The sequence below is a fragment of the Neoarius graeffei genome, chromosome 13, assembly GCF_027579695.1.
Source record: "Neoarius graeffei isolate fNeoGra1 chromosome 13, fNeoGra1.pri, whole genome shotgun sequence".
Lineage (NCBI taxonomy): Eukaryota > Metazoa > Chordata > Actinopteri > Siluriformes > Ariidae > Neoarius > Neoarius graeffei.
In genome coordinates this window covers 58,849,663-58,873,516 of record NC_083581.1, presented here as the reverse complement: position 1 = coordinate 58,873,516, position 23,854 = coordinate 58,849,663, and the positions used below count along the sequence as shown (strand labels likewise).

The window sequence follows — 23,854 nt, the reverse complement described above, 5'->3', positions numbered from 1 at the left end:
TTGTGAATGAGGACTTTATGAAGATTAACTTTGTTAAATGGTTGATATGTCTCATATGTCCCTATGGGTAGGTCATCACTGGATCATCTCATTATCTCATTATCTCTAGCCGCTTTATCCTGTTCTACAGGGTCGCAGGCAAGCTGGAGCCTATCCCAGCTGACTACGGGCGAAAGGCGGGGTACACCCTGGACAAGTCGCCAGGTCATCACAGGGCTGACACATAGACACAGACAACCATTCACACTCACATTCACACCTACGGTCAATTTAGAGTCACCAGTTAACCTAACCTGCATGTCAATGGACTGTGGGGGAAACCGGAGCACCCGGAGGAAACCCACGCGGACACGGGAAGAACATGCAAACTCCGCACAGAAAGGCCCTCGTCGGCCACGGGGCTTGAACCCGGACCTTCTTACTGTGAGGCGACAGCGCTAACCACTGCACCACCGTGCCGCCCTTCACTGGATCATATAATTTTTTTTTTTTAATCTAGAGCCACATAAACACCGTGGAAAGTAAAAGGTTTGCCCTTTTCCAGCACGACTGATTTCTTTTGGTGTCCAGATTGGACTTGTGTTTTCTAGCACCATTTGAAATTGGTTGTGCTGAAAGGCATTCTACCTGCAAATCAAGCAGTGACTCAAAAACTTAAAGACCAGTGCAGTTTTTGGCCACGTTTTTATGTTGGACACAGTGTGTAGCTCTGTCTGGGCTTTTAAATCTGTGGTGTGGAAAGACATTTTAGTACAGTCTTTGACAGTGTGTGTCATTGGGTGGATGACACCATTTTCACACTTCATACATCAGCTGTGATGTACTGACCTATGAGGAATCAGTTTCTGTCACACTGACCTTGACTGGTGTGAAAGTGGTTCAGTAGCACCCATTGTTCATGGATGACGTCAAAACTGGACATTCAGATTTCAGGCTCTGCAACTAGTTGGTGGTTAACCACTGCTGCTGACCACCAGTTTCTGTTCTATTATTCTGTTAGGTCAGATGTGTCAGTGAATTGTTTCTCTGTCATTGCTGTATATGTCATTGTATACTGGCCAGTTTCCCTGGTGTTTTATCTTTTCAAAAAGCTTATTAGTTACAAATGCCAAATGGAGGCAGGCTGGAGGAATGTTTGTGTAAGTGTATTGTAAGCAAGTTTAGGTGTAACATTATGTAGAATCGAAAAAGTATACTCAGGTTTGAATTTTGGCAGCTTTTAAATGGCTATTTCATGGAAAATAAAACACACATGGACACTCAATGTAGGGGAGCAGTGTGTAGGCACATTCAGTTGCGGTGCTCATCAAGTTTGGTCAGTTCAGCATATTAACAAGTGCAAAGGATTTAAACATAAGAACAAGAACATATAATGAACTTGATCGGAAACCTGATCAGTCATGCTATATGGAGAAATGGAAAAGTATTAGCTGCTTCTCTAAATGATCTGGCTTATATGAAGTATGATTGCTCATCCAACACAAGATAGTGTTTTAACCTAAAACATAGCAAAGGTAAAGACACAAATGGCACACAATTATAGTTCTTTCTTAAAACTGTAGAATTTGCACAAAACATGCTGTTAATAAGCTTTAGCATTTTTTTTTCATTGAATGTTCTTTATGCCTACTAGCATGTAGGACAGCAACAACGGATTCCACTTCTTTTTGTTCTGGGCTAGCTTCTGTATGGTTCCCCAAATATGGTTCAGAGCTATGAGTTCTTCTTCCATTGCTCACCAACAGGTGTTCTTAGGCCATCCTCTCTTGTGTCTTCCTTCTGGTGTCCAGTAAAGGGGAGTTTGTGGGATGCGGTCCTCTTCTCCTTGGATGACATGCTCAATCCATCTTTGCCTTCTCATGATGGAAATATCAAGGCTCACTTGATTGCACTGGGCAAGTTGGAGATGGTGTTGGGCCATTAGATTCACCACCACACATTGTTCAGCATTCTAAAGTCAGCTCTTGATGTCACTGCCTGCTCCTCTTACAGTGCTGCTCAGATAACCTTTGATTATAGGCAAATCTGCTCCATCTACTTGTACTGGAGATGGGCTTTGGGTGTTCGATGTTTTTTGTTTGTTTGTTTGTTTGTTTAGAAGAAGAAGAAGAAGAAGAAGAAGAAGAAGAAGAAGCCTTTATTTGTCCCATGCACACTCAAGCACAGTGAAATTCGTCCTCTGCATTTAACCCATCTGAAGCAGTGAACACATGCATGCACACCCACATGTGAGCAATGAGCACACACACACATACCCAGAGCAGTGGGCAGCTATGCTACAGCGCCCAGGGAACAGGTGGGGGTCAGGTGCCTTGCTCAAGGGCACTTTAGCCCAAGGCTGCCCCATGTTAACCTAACCTGCATGTCTTTGGACTGTGGGGGAAATCGGAGCATCCAGAGGAAACCCACGCAGACATGGGGAAAACATAAAAACTCTACACAGAAAGGCCTCCATCAGCCACTGGGCTTGAACCCAGAACCTTCTTGCTGTGAGGTGACAGTGCTAACCACTACATCACTGTGCCCCCACCGTGCCTGTTTGTTGTGCAAATGTACTAATGAGAAATGTTTTTTCCCCCTACATGTGCTGGTGGATATAGGAGAACAGTGCCAAGTTCTTCTAGTGTTGATAAAAAGGTCTATCTGATGCCTTTCGTTCTTCAGTTGTTCACTTTGGAAATGAATAATGATATATTGATGAACTTTTCTCTGCAACTTAGCTTAGCTTTGAAACTAAAACACCATCCGTGTTTCTTTTTAATCAATCCCCATATCTACTCTATAGGTGCTGTCTCGCCAATTCTTGAGCAACATTCTCCCCAAAATTTCTTTTTTGTCTGTTTCATCATTCTCCTTGCCTTTGCCTTCCCATCAGGATCTGGGGATTGTTCTCTGTGCTTGTTTAAAAACTCAATTCTTTTCTTTAGCTGCTAGTCTAGTTTCCTCCCACAGTCCAAACACATGCAGTTTAGATCAACTGGCTACTCTAAATTGACTATAGGTGTCAAAGTGAGTGTGAATGACTGTCTCTCTCTCTCTGTGTTAGCTGGTGACCTGTCATGGGTGTACCCCACCTCTCACCCAATGTCAACTGATTGGCTTCAGCTCACCTGCAACCCATAAGGGATAAACGCTATAGACAATGAACGAATGAACATCTTTCACTGCATGACATGTTGATATCCTACATAATTTTGATCCAGTTGTAGCTACGTGTTTGCCTTTCTTTAAGGTTGAAACGGAAGCGCTGCACTGTTTAGCACTACATTATAGATGAAAAGTAAAGTGAATTTCTGTTGTGTTGCCAGATCATATCTCACAAGTACAGGATATTCTTAATTAAAAAAAAATCTGGAAACAAATAACATTATGGTCATATTTTACTGAATTATTATTATTATTATTATTATTATTTTTGCCACAGTTTTATATTGTAGGCCTCAACTGGGCAGATTTTAAACCAGGATTGGACTGAAGAGTAGGTTCAATCTGGCAACCCTGGTTTCTACACTACCATCTCCTTCACAATTGCACACACACTTCATGTTGGCTTTAATTAGCTTGACAGGAAGAATTCTCGATGCGTCCACAGCAACCTGGTGTTAATAAAAGCTGAACCTGCACCGTCATCCTACTGTACTCCATTCATGACAATCAGGAAGTTAGGGAAAGGAGTTTTAAAATTATAAGACGGCCTTACTTCTGAGTAACCATGGTCTTTTTCGCTCCCCATAAAACCAAATCAAAGTCAAAAATAATTTTATTGGCTTAGTAAGGTTTCACTTAGTATTTGGTATCTCTGAAGGATGTAGTTGAAAAGTTATGAAACCCTGAAAGAAGTGGTTGAATTAAGGCTTCTTCTACTTCTTATCCTTTAGCAAAATGAACATGCCAGAGCCCATGTTACTGAAGTTTTAACATGCAGTAAATATCAGAGAAGATTAAACATCTCTCCCTGCTGTTAGCATCACACATAACTGCCTCATTCCTGCTCTCCTCCTCTCATCACTTCACAAAAGGTTTTGGATTAACATGGTCAGACTGGGCTCATGGTTTCAGAGTCAATCATTAAACACACATACACATACACACACTCGAACACACAGTACCACACAGTCCCAGGGCAGCGGGAGTGAGAGTCAGGAGGGATTCTGTCCAGAAGGAATCAGGTGCTGTTTGTCACCTGGGTAACCATGTCTCCATGGACATCACAAGCAGCCCATCGGCCTGTCTGTGCCAAGTCAGGCTGATCTGAAGTCAGTAGATATGACGTCAGCGGACTTAGACCAAGACATTTGGAGTCTCAAAGTCAGAGTCAAACACGTAGCTGCAACGACAGGTAAGAGAGTACAATTTTCTTTGCTTTAAATTCACATTTATATGTTTTATATCAGTTTGATTTAGAGAGCATGAAAATGAGTGTTATGGAAGAGCCAGGAGCCTTTGTATTAATGTGCCTGTTATGTTTAGTTAAATAAATGAGTTCAAAGTGAACCTAAAAGGGACAGAAGTAGTAGGGAAGGTGTAGCAAGTCACCGAATCATAAAATGTGTCCATTGGTGGTCAAGTATCAAGACACTAAATCAGAACATCATGATCTGTTGGAGAGGTAAATACCAAATCTTACAATTCCTGTCCATTACAGTGGTCTTCTATTTGTGCCTGAGAAGAGCGGTTGCCATTAAACATTACGGATGACTGACCTGAGGACAGATCAACACTCTGTCCAGTCAGTGTGGCGTGATGAGCACTACAAGCAATGCCTGCACAGGTCTAATGCACAAGACAACAACAAATTGTGTGTGTGTGTGTGTGTGTGTGTGTGTGTGTGTGTGTGTGTGTGTGTGTGTGTGTGTGTGTGTGTGTGTGTGTTGGAGGGGCTGAAGCTACAGTATATCTTGGTGAATAGGATCGGCTTATCGGACAGGGTTTTTTATCTTGTGGGGACATTTGACTAGTCCCCACAAGGCTGGTGAAAACCTAAAGCTTCTTCTTTTAAATAAATAAATAAAAAACAGCAGCTTTTGCACATCAGTACTAGATTTGCATGAGTGATACATGGATGTGGGTCTGAAAGAGGAGTGAAGATAATTTGACGGATGAGAGGGAACGTTTGATCAGCTGGCTCTCTTTTTTTCAGCTTGTTTGGGGAATCAGTTGCTGAGTATTTCCTCAGTTCTGCCTACCCACCCAAAAACACTCCTGGCTGGTACACGGAGTTAACAGACAACATGAGAGGTAGTACATTCAATACAGGTTGATTTACTTTACTGATTTACAGTATAAAATATTATGCTTTAACATTCTTTATTGGTTTCAAGTTGCTGTTTCCTGAAATGGCAGTTGCTTATCTGAACTGCATGGACATATAAAATTAATCTAAAAGTAGGTTGTCAAAATGAAAGTTAAAGTGAATACAACTAAATGTATGCAAGTTAAAAATAAAAATATCTGATTTTACATGCAACTGTAATTAAAAGATAATGAACATGACTCAGTTTGTTTGGAATTCAAAACTGCGTCATCTTTTTATTTCGTGTCAAATTAGTGACAAAGTTTGGTTCCATATGAAGAAGGGCTTCTTAAAATTATTATTATTTCAGAATATGTGTAATCCTCTGCCTGATGGAGAAAAGCGGTGTGTGTGTGTGTGTGTGTGTGCCCACAGTAACATTCTTATCTGTGTTATGGATTATATGCTTTGAGAAAGACCTCTCTGTGTGAGAAACCAGAGAATGAGTGAAAGTGTTGTTTTTTGGGCATGTAGAGAGAGTGTGTCTGGGGCAAAGAGTGTCTCAGATATATTCATGAAGTTTCTTTAATAAAATCAATCTAGCTCTCTCATTAAGTCTTGGTGCCTGCTTGTAATTCTTTATTGAAGGGGAAACAGAAAATTTACTTCACAATCTAACACATCTCATTATCTCTAGCCGCTTTATCCTGTTCTACAGGGTCGCAGGCAAGCTGGAGCCTATCCCAGCTGACTACGGGCGAAAGGCGGGGTACACCCTGGACAAGTCAGAGGAAACCCACGTGGGCAACATGCAAACTCCACACAGAAAGGCCCTCGTCAACCACGGGGCTCGAACCCGGACCTTCTTGCTGTGAGGCAACAGCGCTAACCACTACACCACCGTGCTGCCACCGTGCTGCCCCAATCTAACACATATTAAGGTAATTATAATGTATAAAGGGGTGGTTCAGTGGTTAGTGCTCTTGCCTCACAGAAAGTAAGGTTCTGGGTTCGAACCAGCCAGCTGACCAAGGAGCTGTCCGTGTGAAGTTTGCATGTTCTCCTCATGTCTGCGTGGGTTTCTTCCCACAGTCCAAAGACATTAGATCAACTGGCTATTGTAAATTGCCCAAAGGTGTGAATGGTTGCCTGTCTCTCTGTGTTGGTGACCTGCCCATGGTGTACCTCACCTCTCATCCAATGTCAGCTGTGCTTGGCTCCAGCTTACCCATGACCCACAATGGATGAGATTAGCAGTATAGAAAATGAATGAATAATGTATGACGAACAAAGATGATTGTCCGTCATATCCATACAGGTATTTTAAATATAGTTAATATTGATAACAACCATCAGGTTCTGGGGAAAAGGTGCAAAAAGGAGGTCTACTAGTTTGATCACGCCAGAAGGGATGGAAACCAGCCCTACCGAGCATTCTCCTGGCCAATGTTCAATCTCTGGCAAATAAGACCAACAAGTTGAACTGTTGTATCATATCACTGTTGCAGGGCATTATTGAGTGTTGTACCGTGATTGTAATGGAGATGTGGCTAACCTACATTATAACTGACGAGGTAATGCAACCACAGGGATTTTCTTTGTTCCGGACCGACAGAACAGCTGAGTGTATGGGGAGGAACAAAGGTGGGGGCGTTTGCTGCTTGGTCAATAACAGCTGGTGTATGGACATCCATGTCCTTTCACAACACTGCTCACCTAGTCTGGAGTTACTGGCAATCAAGCGTTGCCCTTTTTATCCACCGAGGGAAATCTCTACTATTCTCATGGAAGCAGTTTACATTCAACCATGAGCAAATGCAAACATTGCATTGAGCAAACTCTACAGTGAGATTAGCAAACTTCAAAATCAACACCCTGAGGCAGTCCCCATCACTGAGGGTGACTTCAACCACGATAACTTAAAAAAGGTAATGCCAAAGTATTACCAACATATCTCCTGCCCAACCAAAAATGGAAAGATTCTTGACCACTGTTACACAACAATACAACATGCCTGCTGCGGTATCGCATGACTGGCTTTCGGCAGTTCAGACCATAACTCCACACTCCTACTTCCTGTTTACAAACAGAAGTTGAAAACCATGCCCACAACATTGAGAACAAACACTGCAATGATGGACAGATGATCCCATACTACAACTGCAGGGTGGGCTGGAAATCACGGACTGGAGTGTATTCAAGACCACAGACCTGGATGTATATGCAGCTCATGTCACTGGATACATAACAGGTTGGTGGAAGAATGTATTTCCATCAAGATTGTTTGTTCATTTCCAAACTACAAACTATGGATGAACCCAGATGCCTGTAAGGGAACAGAGTACCGCTTTCAAATCAGATGTCTCTAATCTCTAAAAAAAAGGCCAGGTACGACCTCAGAAAACCCATCAAAACTGAAAAATTGGATTACAAAAAAAAAAGCTGGAATAACAGTATGGGGACTCAGACACCAGACACATGTGCAGTGGCGATCCTAGAGTGATTTACTCCCCGGGCGAAACCCCCTGCTGGCGCCCCCTCCCGCCCGTCTTGTTTTTTTTTTTTCGGGGTTTTTTTTGGGGGTCCTTTTTTTTGGGGGACCTTTTTTTTTTCGCGCCCGCGCTCGTGCCGCCCCCCGCGTTGGGCTCTGTATTAGCCAACAGAATGTTAACAGCTTTACATGGTCGTTTAAACATTTCTCGTCGTGTGTTGTACTTCGCGGACACGGCCCGTTATAAATTTGCTGTTACCAGAATGGCAATGATCAAGTCGTAATGTATTACTTAAGACTCTGTGTAATGTCATAGTAGTGTAGTACTATGGTAGTAAAGTCTTTTTGATGACTAGTACAACGTTCCGCTGGCGGGATTGTGCATATTATGGGGCTACGACAAGTTAGGCACACACACACACTGATGACGTCACCTGCGCAACTTTGGTATTGGGCTTCCCCATCCAAAATGTTCACACACACACACACACACACACACACACACACACACCCCGCCCGTCTTCCCGTCTTGTTTTTTTTTTTCGGGGTTTTTTTTTAGGGGGACCTTTTTTTTTGGGGGGGACCGTTTTTTTTTCTTTTTTCGCACCCGCACTCGTGCCGCCCCCCCCCCGCGATGCCGCCCCGGGCGGCTGCCTGGTCGGACCGCCCCCAGGACCGCCCCTGCACATGTGTCAAGGACTGAGAGCCATCACTGATTACAAGGGAAAGTCAAAAGGAGTCATCAACACTTATCCCTTCCTACCAGATGAGCTGAACTTGTTTTAGAAGGAGAACTGAGCCAACTACCAAAATGGCTACCTATCCAGAGGACTACGTACTGCAACTGTTTGAGTCTAAGGTCCGTAGAACCATCAGGAGGGTGAAAGCAGGGAAAGCAGCAGGGCCCAGATGGAATTCCCCCTGCATCTTTAAGACTTGCACAGACCAGCTGTGTTCATGGACATCTTCAACACATCACTAAAACAGTCTGTTATCCCAGTGTACTTTAAAGAGACAGCCATTGTGCCATTATCCAAGAAAACCAAGGTAAAAGGCCTCAGTAACTATCATCCCGTGGCTTTAACACGCACAGTCTTCTTAGGCCCTGTCCACACGGCAACGGATTCAGGTGAATCTGATAAAATTGTTTATCGTTTCGGCCTGGCGTCCACACGGCACTGGCGTTTTGGGTGCCCCAAAACGAAATCTTTTGAGAACGGGTTCCAGAGTGAAAAAATCTGGCAACGGCGCCGTTGCGAAGTCGTCTGGATGAGTAGAATGGATTTGTTTACGATGACGTCACAACCACATGACTGTCAGTGCTTCACGCTGGGTAGAAGTGTAACGAACTCGATGCGAGTTGTCAACAAATCCTATAACTTGGTTCATGAAACGCGCTTACAAAATATTTTCACTGTGAATATTTGTGTAATGGTGCAAAGTGAGAGAGAGAGAGAGAGAGAGAGAGAGAGAGAATAGCCCTTAGGGCAGAGTCTTTAGTCCAAACACTGCAGAAGCAGTACCAAACTGCGCACCGCCCGTGTGCTTTCCAAAAACAAAAACAATCCCGCCAGCAAAAATAGGAAAAAAAGGAGCGATCTCACCTCTTCAGATGTTGGTTTAAGTCCGACAATACATTCCTCAAAAAGGGCGTAGAAGAACAAAGTAATCCATCAACGTGTAGCATTCAATTTATTCCGGCCCATTAAAGAATTCTGGAGGATCTCAGAATGTTGGCGTACTGGCTTCCATCTACCCCTGTTCATTCCTCTCTCTCTCCATCTACCCCCGTTCATTCCTCTTTCCGCGTCTCCATTCAAAAAACGAGCACGTGATTTAACCTTCATCCTACCAAGTGGGGTCCATCTGGACCCCGCACCTATATGTTTGTTTGCCATTTTAAAAATATGTGACATACTGCCTCACCGTTTTATGAATTTGTCGGAATTTATGTCTTAATTAAAACACTAAAGCACCGGAAGATCAGCTTTTTGCAATGTGAAGGTATAATTAATTTGTTACTGGGGTCCAACCGGACCCCAGAGTAAAGTTTATCTGTCTTTCATTTTATAATTGAATAGCACACTGAAAGTTAACTTCTTTTATTTCTTTTATGTTCCATAATGAAACTACCAAGGCATTCCTTCTTGGGGTCCGTGTGGACCCCACTGCTGCAATAAGCACAGGCTGCAAAACAAAAGCCCTACATTATTTTACAATTACTTTTTTGTTTTAAATTCTGTAAGAAAAGACCTAAGTTGTAATCCAGAATGTTTTACAGCTGCATGAGCTGCAAAAATCATGTATATAATGCCAATTTTTTTTGTGGCGCTATAATTTGCTACATGCATGCTAGTTATTGCAATATTATTGCAATGTTATTGCATTTATAATACATCATTGATATTCAGCCATAGTGGATTTTGTTCTTCAATAAAGTTATGTCTGTTTGCTGCATTGAATTGGTTCTTACTGCATTGATTTCAAGGTATTCCCTCCTGGGGTCCATACGGACCCCGCCTGGTAGTTTGTGTATGTAAAATTGGCTGGTAGGATGAAGGTTAAGTGTGTTCTTTATGCCTTGGGCCCTTTAGTGTATTGCTGTTATTAATACAAGATGTTCTGAACAAAACTTATCTGGTGATTTTGTCTTTATAAGCTTTAATTTTAAAGAAAAGTATTGGGGTCCAAATGGACCCCACATGGTAAGATTAAGGTGTAAAATAGCATGGTAGGATGAGGGTTAAAGGGACTATAGCCATAGGACAGGGAGTGAGAAGGTGTGCGCGTGTGACAGTGACAGGGAAGAACCTAGGCTCATGCTCGCCCTGAATTTCTCTTAAAGTGAAGGCAGAAGAACGTTCAGCGCCTGGCCAGGCTTTCTATGTATTAATTTACATAGACGTTTTAATATGAAATATAAATAAGTGTCTTAGACAATAGATACTATTTTACGCTACTGACTAATAATCAAAACTTTATGTGGCTAATGCTACAGAAGAAGGGGTTTATGTGCATGCGTCTACTTCTTCTATTGTTCTGGTGTCTCCAATGGGACCGTCTTACAGCGCACGTAGAGGTGTGGCATGTGTATTGCATCGTTTTCAGCAAGCGTTGCGTTGCCATATGAACCTGATATTTTACTGATCCATTGCCCATGTGGACGCGATATTTAAAAAAAAAAAAAATCTCGTTGCCGTTGTCATGTGGATGTAGCCTTAGTCACTTTTTTTTGGTACTTTTACTGTTTTTTTTAAATTGTACTTATGTATATACTTCCTTTTTATTGTACTTATTGTGTGCCCATATAATGTATAGGATTATATTTAGAAGTGATACTGCTGGAGTGAGTGGGGAGTTAGCATTCAACTGTACTTGTTACACTTGGGAATAAAGAATCTTGAATCTGAATCTGCACAGAAATATGACTGATTGAATTAGTAGGTGAGAAAAAGAAAAAAGATGAGATTTGTAACTAGTATATTAAATGAAAAACTAAGAGGCGAAAAGTATGTTTTTTCTTATAAATGTAATTTCATATCAATGTTATGTACAGTGGTGCTTGAAAGTTTGTCAACCCTTTAGAATTTTCTATATTTCTGCATAAATATGACCTAAAACATCATCAGATTTTCACACAAGTCCTAAAAGTAGATAAAGAGAACCAAGTTAAACAAATGAGACAAAAATATTATAATTAGTCATTTATTTATTGAGGAAAATGATCCAATATTGCATATCTGTGAGTGGCAAAAGTATGTGAACCTTTGCTTTCAGTATCTGATGTGACCCCCTTGTGCAGCAATAACTGCAACTAAACGTTTGCGGTAAGTGTTGATCAGTCCTGCACACCGGCTTGGAGGAATTTTAGCCCATTCCTCTGTACAGAACAGCTTCAACTCTGGGATGTTGGTGGGTTTCCTCACATGAACTGCTCGCTTCAGGTCCTTCCACAACATTTCGATTGGATTGAGGTCAGGACTTCGACTTGGCCATTCCAAAACATTCATTTTATTCTTCTTTAACCATTCTTTGGTAGAACGACTTGTGTGCTTAGGGTCGTTGTCTTGCTGCATGACCCACCTTCTCTTGAGATTCAGTTCATAGACAGATGTCCTAACATTTTCCTTTAGAATTCGCTGGTATAATTCAGAATTCATTGTTCCATCAATGATGGCAAGTCGTCCTGGCCCAGATGCAGCAAAACAGGCCCAAACCATGATACTACCACCACCATGTTTCACAGATGGGATAAGGTTCTTATGCTGGAATGCAGTGTTTTCCTTTCTCCAAACATAACGCTTCTCATTTAAACCAAAAAGTTCTATTTTGGTCTCATCCGTCCACAAAACATTTTTCCAATAGCCTTCTGGCTTGTCCACGTGATCTTTAGCAAACTGCAGACAAGCAGCAGTGTTCCTGTTGGAGAGCAGTGGCTCTCTCCTTGCAACCCTGCCATGCACACCATTGTTGTTCAGTGTTCTGATGGTGGACTCATGAACATTAGCCAATGTGAGAGAGGCCTTCAGTTGCTTAGAAGTTACCCTGGGGTCCTTTGTGACCTCGCCGACTATTACACGCCTTGCTCTTGGAGTGATCTTTGTTGGTCGACCACTCCTGGGGAGGGTAACAATGGTCTTGAATTTCCTCCATTTGTACACAATCTGTCTGACTGTGGATTGGTGGAGTCCAAACTCTTTAGAGATGGTTTTGTAACCTTTTCCAGCCTGATGAGCATCAACAACGCTTTTTCTGAAGTCCTCAGAAATCTCCTTTGTTCTTGCCATGATACACTTCCACAAACATGTGTTGTGAAGATCAGACTTTGATAGATCCCTGTTCTTTAATAAAACAGGGTGCCCACTCACACCTGATTTTCAATCAATGGGATGACAACACCTGACTCTAATTTCACCTTCAAATTAACTGCTAATCCTAGAGGTTCACATACTTTTGCCACTCACAGATATGTAACATTGGATCATTTAATATTTGTGTCTCATTTGTTTGACTGGGTTCTCTTTATCTACTTTTAGGACTTGTGTGAAAATCTGATGATGTTTTAGGCCATATTTATGCAGAAATATAGAAAATTCTAAAGGGTTCACAAACTTTCGAGCACTACTGTAATTTTTATTTTTACTCAAGTAAATCCCCTAAAAAGGATACTTAAATATCATAAAGTACAATTCACTACTTTACATCTCTGCTTCTATATTATACATTTGGTGAGAGAAGAATTGCAGAGGAGTAGATGTTTTCATTTGTCAGCTAACTTTATCGATAACAGTATTATATATGATTGTACTGACCCATAATTTTGTGTTCTCATTGCCAATTCCCTATGCTTCTTCTTTTGCCAGGTGAGATAAGTGCAAAGGCTTTATGGGATGCACTAAGACGACGCTCTACAAAGATTTTGGAGGAAATGGAAACTGAAACCTCTCCGGTATGCTTTAAACAACAGAAATATGAGAAATTCAGAACCTGTTTTATTTACTATAGCTTATACTATAAAACAGACAGCATGGCAATGAGTATGAATTGCACCAAACAATATTCATTTTCGAGAATAACATTGATACTTCATATTAAACATTGCTGCACTGTACCTCAGCAGGTTGAAACAATGCTAGTTGATTGGAATTTGCGAAAGAGACAGGACCATCTGCTACGACTTTCAGGTCTGAGGTTCATGTACCTCAATGCCCAGTATAACCAGGCCTACTCCACCCTTCTCCTGCAGCAGAGACTTCAGTCTCCTCTCTGTAACCTGGATATGACCAAAGGACCTCGTCAATATCTAACAGCAGACAACATGCTACTGACAGAATAAGAAGATGAGCTTGCTATCTAAGATTGTAGACCTGGAGTATCTCTCTTTTGTGAATAAGGCTACTCTGTACCTCATGGTAATGACATTCTGAATGCTGAAATACTATTGAATAGTGTGTAATACGGTTGTTAATTATGTTTACTGCAAGCACAGAACACAATATATTAAGAGGGATGGATCTTACACCTTTAGAAAGTGGTCCAGGATTTCTTTTTGTGTTCTATAGCTTTTTAGCTTTTATTCTTTTAGTGTCATTTAGAAGTCAAACTTAAATGCAAATTCCCACTAACAGTGTGTACGCAATCAGTATGTGTATAGACATAGCATGTACTGTTGAAACATATTCATGTGAAATATATCACGTGTTAGCATCTCATTGCCACAAGGAGGCAGAAAGTTATTGCTGTAGTGAGGACCATTGCAACATTCACTTTATCTTTCTAGAATTGTTGGCTATTCGGTAATCTTCAAGTTGATGGCCTTATTTCTACATGATATAATCTGATAGAATTTTTATTTGCCAGTCTATGTTTATTAGTTCTGTAGGTCAGTTATAGTTAGTGTGTTGCTCAATCCAAAATTTTTTTTTAATCAAACCATTTTTATGTTGGTACAGAAAAACCATTAGCTGTAGTTGATCATAATCACTAACAGGAAGTTAAGAGGCTTTGACCTTGGCAAGTTAAAAGACCTTTTGAGTGCCTATGAATTAATAATCGAAGTTGGTGTATGTACATTTTTGACCCAGTATGTATAAGTTTCACACTGTGCTGATTTCAGAAAACCCAAAATAAATTAAAAGTTGTGCAGCAAATTCTTTTTTTTAATTAAAGAAACATATTGTACAATCAGGGCGGCACGGTGGTGTAGTGGTTAGCGCTGTCGCCTCACAACAAGAAGGTCCGGGTTCGAGCCCTGTGGCCGGCGAGGGCCTTTCTGTACGGAGTTTGCATGTTCTCCCCGTGTCCGCGTGGGTTTCCTCCGGGTGCTCCGGTTTCCCCCACAGTCCAAAGACATGCAGGTTAGGTTAACTGGTGACTCTAAGGCCAAGTTTACATTAGACCGTATCTGTCTCGTTTTCTTCGCGGATGCACTGTCCGTTTACATTAAACCGCCTGGAAACGCCGGGAAACGGGAATCCGCCAGGGTCCACGTATTCAATCCAGATCGTGTCAGCTCCGGTGCTGTGTAAACATTGAGATACGCGGATACGCTGTGCTGAGCTCTAGCTGGCGTCGTCATTGGACAACGTCACTGTGACATCCACCTTCCTGATTCGCTGGCGTTGGTCATGTGACGCGACTGCTGAAAAACGACGCGGACTTCCGCCTTGTATCACCTTTCATGAAAGAGTATAAAAGTATGAAAATACTGCAAATACTGATGCAAATACTGCCCATTGTGTAGTTATGATTGTCTTTAGGCTTGCCATCCTTCCACTTGCAAGTGGTAAGTGATATGCGCTGGGATCACACACACAGCGGATCAGTCCCGAATCACAGCTTGTGCACTTCACTCGCGTGCTCTGTGAGCTGCGCAGGGCCGGAGTGCGCACTCTCCAGAGGGCACTCGCTGTTCAGGGCGGAGTGATTTGGAGCGCAGGATGCCTGCGGAGCCGAGCGTATCCGTGTATTGGTGTTGCTGTGTGCACGCAAATCGTGTATTGGTGTTGCTGTGTGCACACTAATCGTTTTAAAAACGTTAATCTGATGATCCGCTGATACGGTCTAATGTAAACATGGGCTAAATTGACCGTAGGTGTGAGTGTGAATGGTTGTCTGTGTCTATGTGTCAGCCCTGTGATGACCTGATGACTTGTCCAGGGTGTACCCCGCCTTTCGCCCGTAGTCAGCTGGGATAGGCTCCAGCTTGCCGGCAACCCTGTAGAACAGGATAAAGCGGCGAGAGATAATGAGATGAGATGACATATTGTACAATTACTCTGCCACAGAAAAAGAACAGTTCAAAAAATAATAATTGAAAGCTCAATATTGCCATGACATTCATGTCCATGTATGTAAACTTCTGACCAAAACTGTGCACAGTAAAGGATCCAGAATACAAACCATTATTAAATATGACACAAAATGTGTTACTCAACATTAGGCCTAAAATTTTTTCTTTACTAATGCTTAGTATGCACGGGGCAAGACTTTACAATTGTCATTGATTGGCACACAATAAAAATGACAATATGATTGTGTTTTATGTGTGGATTATGATATTGGATGGCACAGGTTTGCAGTGGTTAGGTTTGCACTGCCACCTCACAGCATGAAGGGTCTGTGTTCAAACCTCGTGGGTTCTTTTTGTGTTGACTTTGCATGTTCTTCCCAAGCCTGCGTGGGTTTCCTCCTACAGTCCAAAGACATGTGAACTGGGTCAACTGGCTTCTCGAAATTGCTCATAGGTGTGAAAGGTTGTTTGTCTTTGTTAGCCCTGCGATAGATCTGTGACCTGCCCAGGGTGTATCTCACCTCTCACCCGACAGCTTCTCTTACGACCCTACTGGGTAAAGGGCAATTTATGCTGACAACCCAGTCCTCGCAGATGGCGTTGCAGATGGCGTCTGCGAAGCCCCCCCTTCGCAGACGCTCTGCGCGCACCTCCCAAAAATTGTGACCACCGCAGACAGCCTCGCAGACAGCGTCGCAGACAAGAGGGCTCTGATTGGTCCACTCTACATCCGCTGTACACGCACTTCCGCTTCCCTACTTTCCCGGTTTGTTTTGTTTTCAAGACCGCCATTTTTAAAAACACGAGCGAAGATGGAGCAGCACGAAGAGCGGTTGATCAAGGAAGTGAGGAAGTATGTACATCTATACGACTCCAGTTCTAGTCATTATAAGTAACCGGAGGATAAACATTCCACTAACCACACCCACCAACTACTCCTAGCGATTTCGTGACTTCGCGCCCCCTTGCGTTGTGGCGGTGAATAACATCGCGCACGCCTATTACTCCCCGCTCAGCGATAAATTACAACTGTCTGCGAAAAGCTATCTGCGAAAGCCTTGTCGCAAGAGCATGCAGAGGCCTTTAAGTGGTATACATAATGGATGGATGGATGATATTAATATGTATATGCATTTTTCTTTATTTGCCAAACAAAATTTGGGAACAGAATAAACTTAAATTGTTTTTAGGAACTGTAACTGTCAACACTGGTTTTTCAGTGTTATTTGGGAGGAAATGTGAATTGAAGAACATGTGTATCAGGCACTGACCATTAAGCAGTTAAAGAATTAAGAAAAAATTTTGTAAGATGCGAAAATTTTTCAAATGAGAAAGAGACTCTATTTCAGCCACACAGAGAGTATGCTTTGAGACAGAACTATGAAAGTTGCATGCCATGTAATTCAGTGCAGTGCTAATCTACCTGACTTTTACTCAAAGCCTCCTTCCTGCTTTGTTTTTCAGGGGCCACATTTTTTTTTAACTTCAGCTCAAAAAGATAAATCCTCAGCAAAAGTTTAAACAAAGCAACAAATGAGTACAATATTGTCACAACACATGCTAAATGTCCATGTTTTAGTTATGAAAAATATAATTATCATATTCATTATATGAAAACAAAATCATATTCATGCTAGTGTATATGTTACCCCACTGACCATCTCGATGTACGAATGAGGAAACTGCTCGTGTGTCGTTCTCGAACGAATCAGCTCTTTTTGCTGAATGTTGAGAGTCGACTCTTACATATGAACTCCTACCCCCCCCCCCCCCCCCCCCCCCCTTTTTTTTTTGGTATACAGTGGTGCTTGAAAGTTTGTGAACCCTTTAGAGTTTTCTATATTTCTGCATAAATATGACCTAAAACATCATCAGATTTTCACACAAGTCCTAAAAGTAGATAAAGAGAACCCAGTTAAACAAATGAGACAAAAATATTATACTTGGTCATTTATTTATTGATGAAAATGAGCCAATATTACATATCTGTGAGTGGCAAAAGTATGTGAACCTCTAGGATGAGCAGTTAATTTGAAGGTGAAATTAGAGTCAGGTGTTTTCAATCAATGGGATGACAATCAGGTGTGAGTGGGCACCCTGTTTTATTTAAAGAACAGGGATCTATCAAAGTCTGATCTTCACAACACATGTTTGTGGAAGTGTATCATGGCATGAACAAAGGAGATTTCTGAGGACCTCAGAAAAAGCGTTGTTGATGCTCATCAGGCTGGAAAAGGTTACAAAACCATCTCTAAAGAGTTTGGACTCCTCCAATCCACAGTCAGACAGATTGTGTACAAATGGAGGAAATTCAAGACCCTCCCCAGGAGTGGTCGACCAACAAAGATCATTCCAAGAGCAAGGTGTGTAATAGTCGGCAAGATCACAAAGGACCCCAGCATAACTTCTAAGCAACTGAAGGCCTCTCTCACATGTTCATGAGTCCACCATCAGGAGAACACTGAACAACAATGGTGTGCATGGCAGGGTTGCAAGGAGAAAGGCACTGCTCTCCAAAAAGAACATTGCTGCTTGTCTGCAGTTTGCTAAAGATCAAGCCAGAAGGCTATTGGAAAAATGTTTTGTGGATGGATGAGACCAAAATAGAACTTTTTGGTTTAAATGGGAAGCGTTATGTTTGGAGAAAGGAAAACACTGCATTCCAGCATAAGAACCTTATCCCATCTGTGAAACACGGTGGTGGTAGTATCATGGTTTGGGCCTGTTTTGCTGCATCTGGGCCAGGACGGCTTGCCGTCATTGATGGAACAATGAATTCTGAATTATACCAGCGAACTCTAAAGGAAAATGTCAGGACATCTGTCCATGAACTGAATCTCAAGAGAAGGTGGGTCATGCAGCAAGACAACGACCCTAAGCACACAAGTCGTTCTACCAAAGAATGGTTAAAGAAGAATAAAGTTAATGTTTTGGAATGGCCAAGTCAAAGTCCTGACCTTAATCCAATCGAAATGTTGTGGAAGAACCTGAAGCGAGCAGTTCATGTGAGGAAACCCACCAACATCCCAGAGTTGAAGCTGTTCTGTACGGAGGAATGGGCTAAAATTCCTCCAAGCTGGTGTACCACAAACGTTCAGTTGCAGTTATTGCTGCACAAGGGGGTCACACCAGATACTGAAAGCAAAGGTTCACATTCTTTTGCCACTCACAGATATGTAATATTGGATCATTTTCCTCAATAAATAAATGACCGAGTATAATATTTTGTCTCATGTCTTTAACTGGGTTCTCTTTATAGGACTTGTGTGAAAACGTGATGATGTTTTAGGTCATATTTATGCAGAAATATAGAAAATTCTAAAAGGTTGACAAACTTTCAAGCACCACTGTACAATAAGTGAAGGCTGTTAGACAGGCTATCAAAACAAAATGGAAAAGGAAAATGGAAATAACATTAATGCAGGGATGCTTTGCTTACTGTAGCCTACTTCTGGGTTCATTTGTGCTACCTTGCTGATTTTTCAGAACACAGAAAAGTTTTTAAGCACATTTTACCAAAATTTCTGGTCAGAATAGGGCAAACTTTGTCCAGTTTTGAAAAAGATGGCAATGAGCCATTTGGGAGCCGGAAGTTAAGAGCCATCTCTCATCTCTTCCAGCTTTCACTTGTGAGCTCTGACCAAATGACTCTCTGGTTGGCCACGCCCCCTTTCCAGGGAACTTCAGTATGCACTGCTCTGTGCTCACACACACTCACACACACACACAGCAGCCAGGTTGGGACGGAAGAGGTTGCAGTGCACTGTATCAAGTGAACAGGTGAGAGCTCACGTCTTATTTCTTCATTATGCAATCTAAACCGACATAGCCCGTTAGAAACATGTCTAAAGTTCGGTGATACTGCTGACTTAGTCAAATGTTTCTTTCTCACAAAATAAATTCATTCAAGATTCAAGCTTGTCATAGGCACAAGCTGCCTTGTACAACAGAATCTCACAGCTGATGCAGTAGATTCAAAACAAAAGCTAAATATTAACAAATAAATGACTGACAAAAGTTCATAAAGCAACATTAAAAGTTGTCCTGGTCATAGGGAGTTTTGTGTGCAATACTTTGCAAGATACCGTGCAACACTGAAGAAACATAACAATATAGTATAAAATATGATATATATATAAAATCTGTCAGACATTAATAACAGTGGATAAAACAATGGATTTTAAAAACAAAATCACTAAAACTAGCCTTGATCATAATAATGCATAGAAAAGCAGTAACTATCCCATCGTAACAGATATTACAGATAAAGCTGAAGAGTGATTTGGGAAAATAAGTTAAATTCCATACAGGATTTGAGACCTGTCAGTTCTGTTCAGTGCAGTGTTGTGTATAATCTCCAGTAGTACTGATGGCTGCTTGTAAATGTGCACATGTGTCACGGAGTTCTTTATTCATCGTTCGGGTTTTGCGAAACCTGCGTGAGATATTTGATCTCATACTAATACAAGGTGCCGAGTTTCTGTAGAAGACCTCATCCAGGATGACTAAAATGCTAGTTTTATCCAAATGAAAGCTTTGTAGCTTGGCTGCCATTTCTCTTGGATCTAAGGTCAGATAATGTGTTGTGTCATATCTGTGAGTACAGGTTCGATAACTCTTCTAGCAGTTGCATCAAGAGGTGTTCGAATCCACACAGTTGCACAATGAAGTTTTTTCTTTTTTTGTAGGTATGATATATGTTATTGATCATACATTAATCTCAGTTATGATGGCTGAACGTTTGGACTTTGTTCTTTATGCAGGTGGGCCCTGGTGCTGTCCCTAACCTTTTTCACATTTTTCAGGCTCAGAGGTTTTTAGAGTTCAGTAAAAGAAATCCTCAAGTGCATTCATTAACAAACAAAAAACAACGACAGCATAAAACCCAACTATTGTTATTTTTTTTTAACTATCCAATGTATTGAAGCTGTAAGCAAAATATTTTGATGTAGCAAAAGCTTATGGAAGGTTTGATAGAAGGTTAAGAACTACTGTAGTGTCTGTAACAACCGCACACAAACACCTTGTGAGTATATCTAGAGCAAAGGAGCGTGGGAAAATTTTATTTCAGTGTAGTGCTTTAATCAGCTGTATTGCCCTTTGGTCTTGAGTGTGAATATGAAGATTAAGAGTCTCTGGCTAGACCTTTGAGAAGGCTCCACCTTAGCACAAAGCTTTTACCTGTAGAACATTTCCAATTTCTGCATTTCCATTACAGAGCTGTTATTTCCTGTATACCTGTGTTGGAGAGTAAATAACTACAAGTAGTGCCGCTTCTAGCTTAATTGCGTCAGTTAGTAGTGTAACAGGGTTTTAACTATTTTCAAAATAATATCGCTTTAACAGTAACTAGAAACGTTAAAACTATTTGTTATACTCTGTCCAAAATATGTACATTTTATATTGTGCAATAAACTAGCTGTTTACTAAGTTTTACAAAGTTGCTTCAGTGTAGTTAGCTACTTTTTCTTAATAGCTTGGCTACTTTATCAAACACACACACACACATTCACTATAGTGTGTGGTCAGATTCTTTGGGAAGGGCGTAATTGCATGTCGGATTTATCCATTTAGTAAACAGGAAGTATTCACACCCATTTAAAGAAGAAGTTGTCAAAATATCCTGTTTGCCATCTATTTGCTGGATGACGTTTTACCCTGGAGACAATATATCATGTGATTTAAACTAGCAGACCAAAAGATGGTTTGAGATAGATCAGAAGAGAGACCTCAAAACAGTTTATCATTTTATCTCATTCTTAATTAATGTAAATCTTGATGTAAGTCAGATTGACACCAGGTCTTAATTTACAAAGGCACTGAATTACAAAAATAGATAGAGGAAATCCAGGGGGAAAACACTATAGAATAAAATCTTAGTGGAGATACTAATGATAAGAATGATAAGAATTAGGCTTTGTTTAGTATTCACATATTCCTTACCTATTCCTGCCGAGAGCCATTTCTACCTGGATAGCCTCTGACCAGCATAATGTAGTTCCTAAAGAAGAATGAATGAATGTATTTTGTCCTCTTTTCCGAGGTGTAGTATCTTGGCAATGCTCTATGACGTTAGGAACAGAGTATTTATTTATTTTTGTCAGCAAAACCAGGCATGTTCTAGAAAATCCATCCATTATCTGTAGCCGCTTATCCTGTGCAGGGTCGTGGGCAAACTGGAGCCTATCCCAGCTGACTATGGGCGAGAGACGGGGTACACCCTGGACAAGTCGCCAGGTCATCGCAGGGCTGACACATAGAGACAAACAACCATTCACGCTCACATTCACACCTACGGTCAATTTAGAGCCACCAATTAACCTAACCTGCATGTCTTTGGACTGTGGGGGAAACCAGAGCACCTGGAGGAAACCCACACTGACATGGGAAGAACATGCAAACTCCACAAAGAAAGGGCCTTGTCAGCCACTGGGCTTGAACCCAGGACCTTCTTGCTGTGAGGCGACTGTGCTAACCACTACACCACCGTGCCGTCCTGTTCTAGAAAATGTACATGTATATCAACAGGTTGAGCATGGCTGATTGGGACTGGTGCATTCTGATCCAGTGTTGTCTTTCCTTGTCATGCTGTCAGATCTATATTCAGTGAGTACTATACTCTGAGTCTGAGGCATTTTGTAGGGAATGCAAAGAATTACAGTGTTCCAGAACATCACTCGTCACTTTTCCAAAAATTCCATGTAATATCCCTGCTAAGAATAAACAAGTCTTTCATTTAAAGATATTGGATAGCGTTACAGAAAAAGTTCAAAACTGAACCTCAAGCAAAATCATAGACTAGCCATCATAATAATTGCACTGGAATCCTAATGGATATTTACTAGTTTGTAGTCGAAGCAGGACGGTGGTGTAGTGGTTAGCACTGTCGCCTCACAGCAAGAAGGCTCTGGGTTCGAGCCCAGTGGCCGATGGGGGCCTTTCTGTGTGGAGTTTGCATGTTCTCCCCGTGTCTGTGTGGGTTTACTCCGGGTGCTCTGGTTTCCCCCACAGTCCAAAGACATGCAGGTTAGGCTAATTGGTGGCTGTAAATTGACTGTAGGTGTGAATGTGAGTGTGAATGGTTGTGTGTCTCTATGTGTTGGCCCTGCGATGACCTGGCGACTTGTCCAGGGTGTACCCTGCCTCTCGCCCATAGTCAGCTGGGATAGGCTCCAGCTTGCCCGCGACCCTGTACAGGATAAGCAGTTACGGATAATGGATAGGTGGATGGATAGTTTGTAGTCAAAAACAATAATCAGAGAAAGGCAACCCAAATGGATTGCATTACTGAGATCCTGAAATGAGAACCACACAGCACCAAAAAGAGACCCAGACCGTATTATTCACCAGGTGAATCACTACATCCGTACACACCTGCAGATAATATTGCTAAACGCATCAGAGCATGTTATCGCCAGCCCTGTGGTCTGGGTTGAATTGTGGGTTCTATATCAGTTGAGCCAGGAAGTAAGGTGGTATAAAGTTTGGTCTTGGCTGCTGTTTGGTCATGTTCTCTGGAAGCAAAACACAACAAATGTGGTGAAAATCGTTGTTTTCTTAAGTCTTGTTAGCTATTATTATATCCATTTATAGACGCAGCCCAATAGAGACTGCAATCCAGAACACAAAAACACTTTTCATACAATTTTCCAATTCCATACAACGAATAGCTTTTTTTTATTTGACCTAGAATGTGTTATATTTAGTCGTCTGGAGGTTATGGAGTACAGGAACATCAAATCAAGAACTCAGGGATAATCAGAAACGTGAATAAACATCCATTGTACTATTTCCTGAATCCAGTCCATTTCTGTTGTTAGCTGACATTCTGCATGTCCCCATAACACTGTCTAAAACACTGCTTTCTACAAACACAGACATTTTGTTATTACCTCGGGTGTAGCACTAGAAACAGAATTAAAATGACACACAGGCCATATTCATTTATTGTATAGGTTGGAGACAATTGCTGATATTCCGTGCTAATGATTGTGGTCCGCATTGAATTGTTATAGCACAAAAGCTAGAATTGGAGCACGTTATATGCTTCTTTGTCATAGCAATAAATAGGCAAAGTCATACTGTGTGACAGTGTGGCATATGTTTAGAAGGCTGGATTATTGTTGTATTTTATTGTTTTTGGGACTACAGTGACCCTGATGGGGAATCGATATAAAAGCATGAGTCAAAATGGGATAAGCTAGACATAAACTACGTTTTGTAACAAAAGATGAAGGTATAAAATATGATAAATATGCCTTGTAATGAGATCCTTGAGATGTTCCACGATAAGTGTCTATTAATTATGTTATTATAATGCATTAATTCAGTAAAGAAA

At 41.4% G+C, this 23,854-nt stretch overlaps 2 protein-coding genes across 3 annotated transcripts in view; both read left to right on the top strand.

Moving 5' to 3' along the window:
• Positions 1–912: 912 nt before the first annotated feature.
• On the top strand, positions 913–14,339 carry si:rp71-17i16.6 (uncharacterized protein LOC100148415 homolog). Its single transcript, XM_060938189.1, has 4 exons — positions 913–4,771; positions 5,141–5,238; positions 13,088–13,173; positions 13,342–14,339. The coding sequence occupies exons 1-4, from the start codon at positions 4,695–4,697 to the stop codon at positions 13,558–13,560; spliced, it is 480 nt and encodes a 159-aa protein (XP_060794172.1). The 5' UTR covers positions 913–4,694; the 3' UTR covers positions 13,561–14,339.
• A 4,892-nt stretch (positions 14,340–19,231) lies between these two features.
• The window catches only part of lamb2l (laminin, beta 2-like), an 86,900-nt gene continuing 82,277 nt past the window's right edge, over positions 19,232–23,854 (top strand). Inside the window, exon 1 of one of the 2 annotated variants that reach the window (XM_060938188.1) lies at positions 19,232–19,296. The gene's annotated coding sequence lies outside the window, so the exon portion shown is untranslated. The remainder of the gene's footprint in view (positions 19,297–23,854) is intronic. The other variant, XM_060938187.1, reaches the window with a different exon arrangement.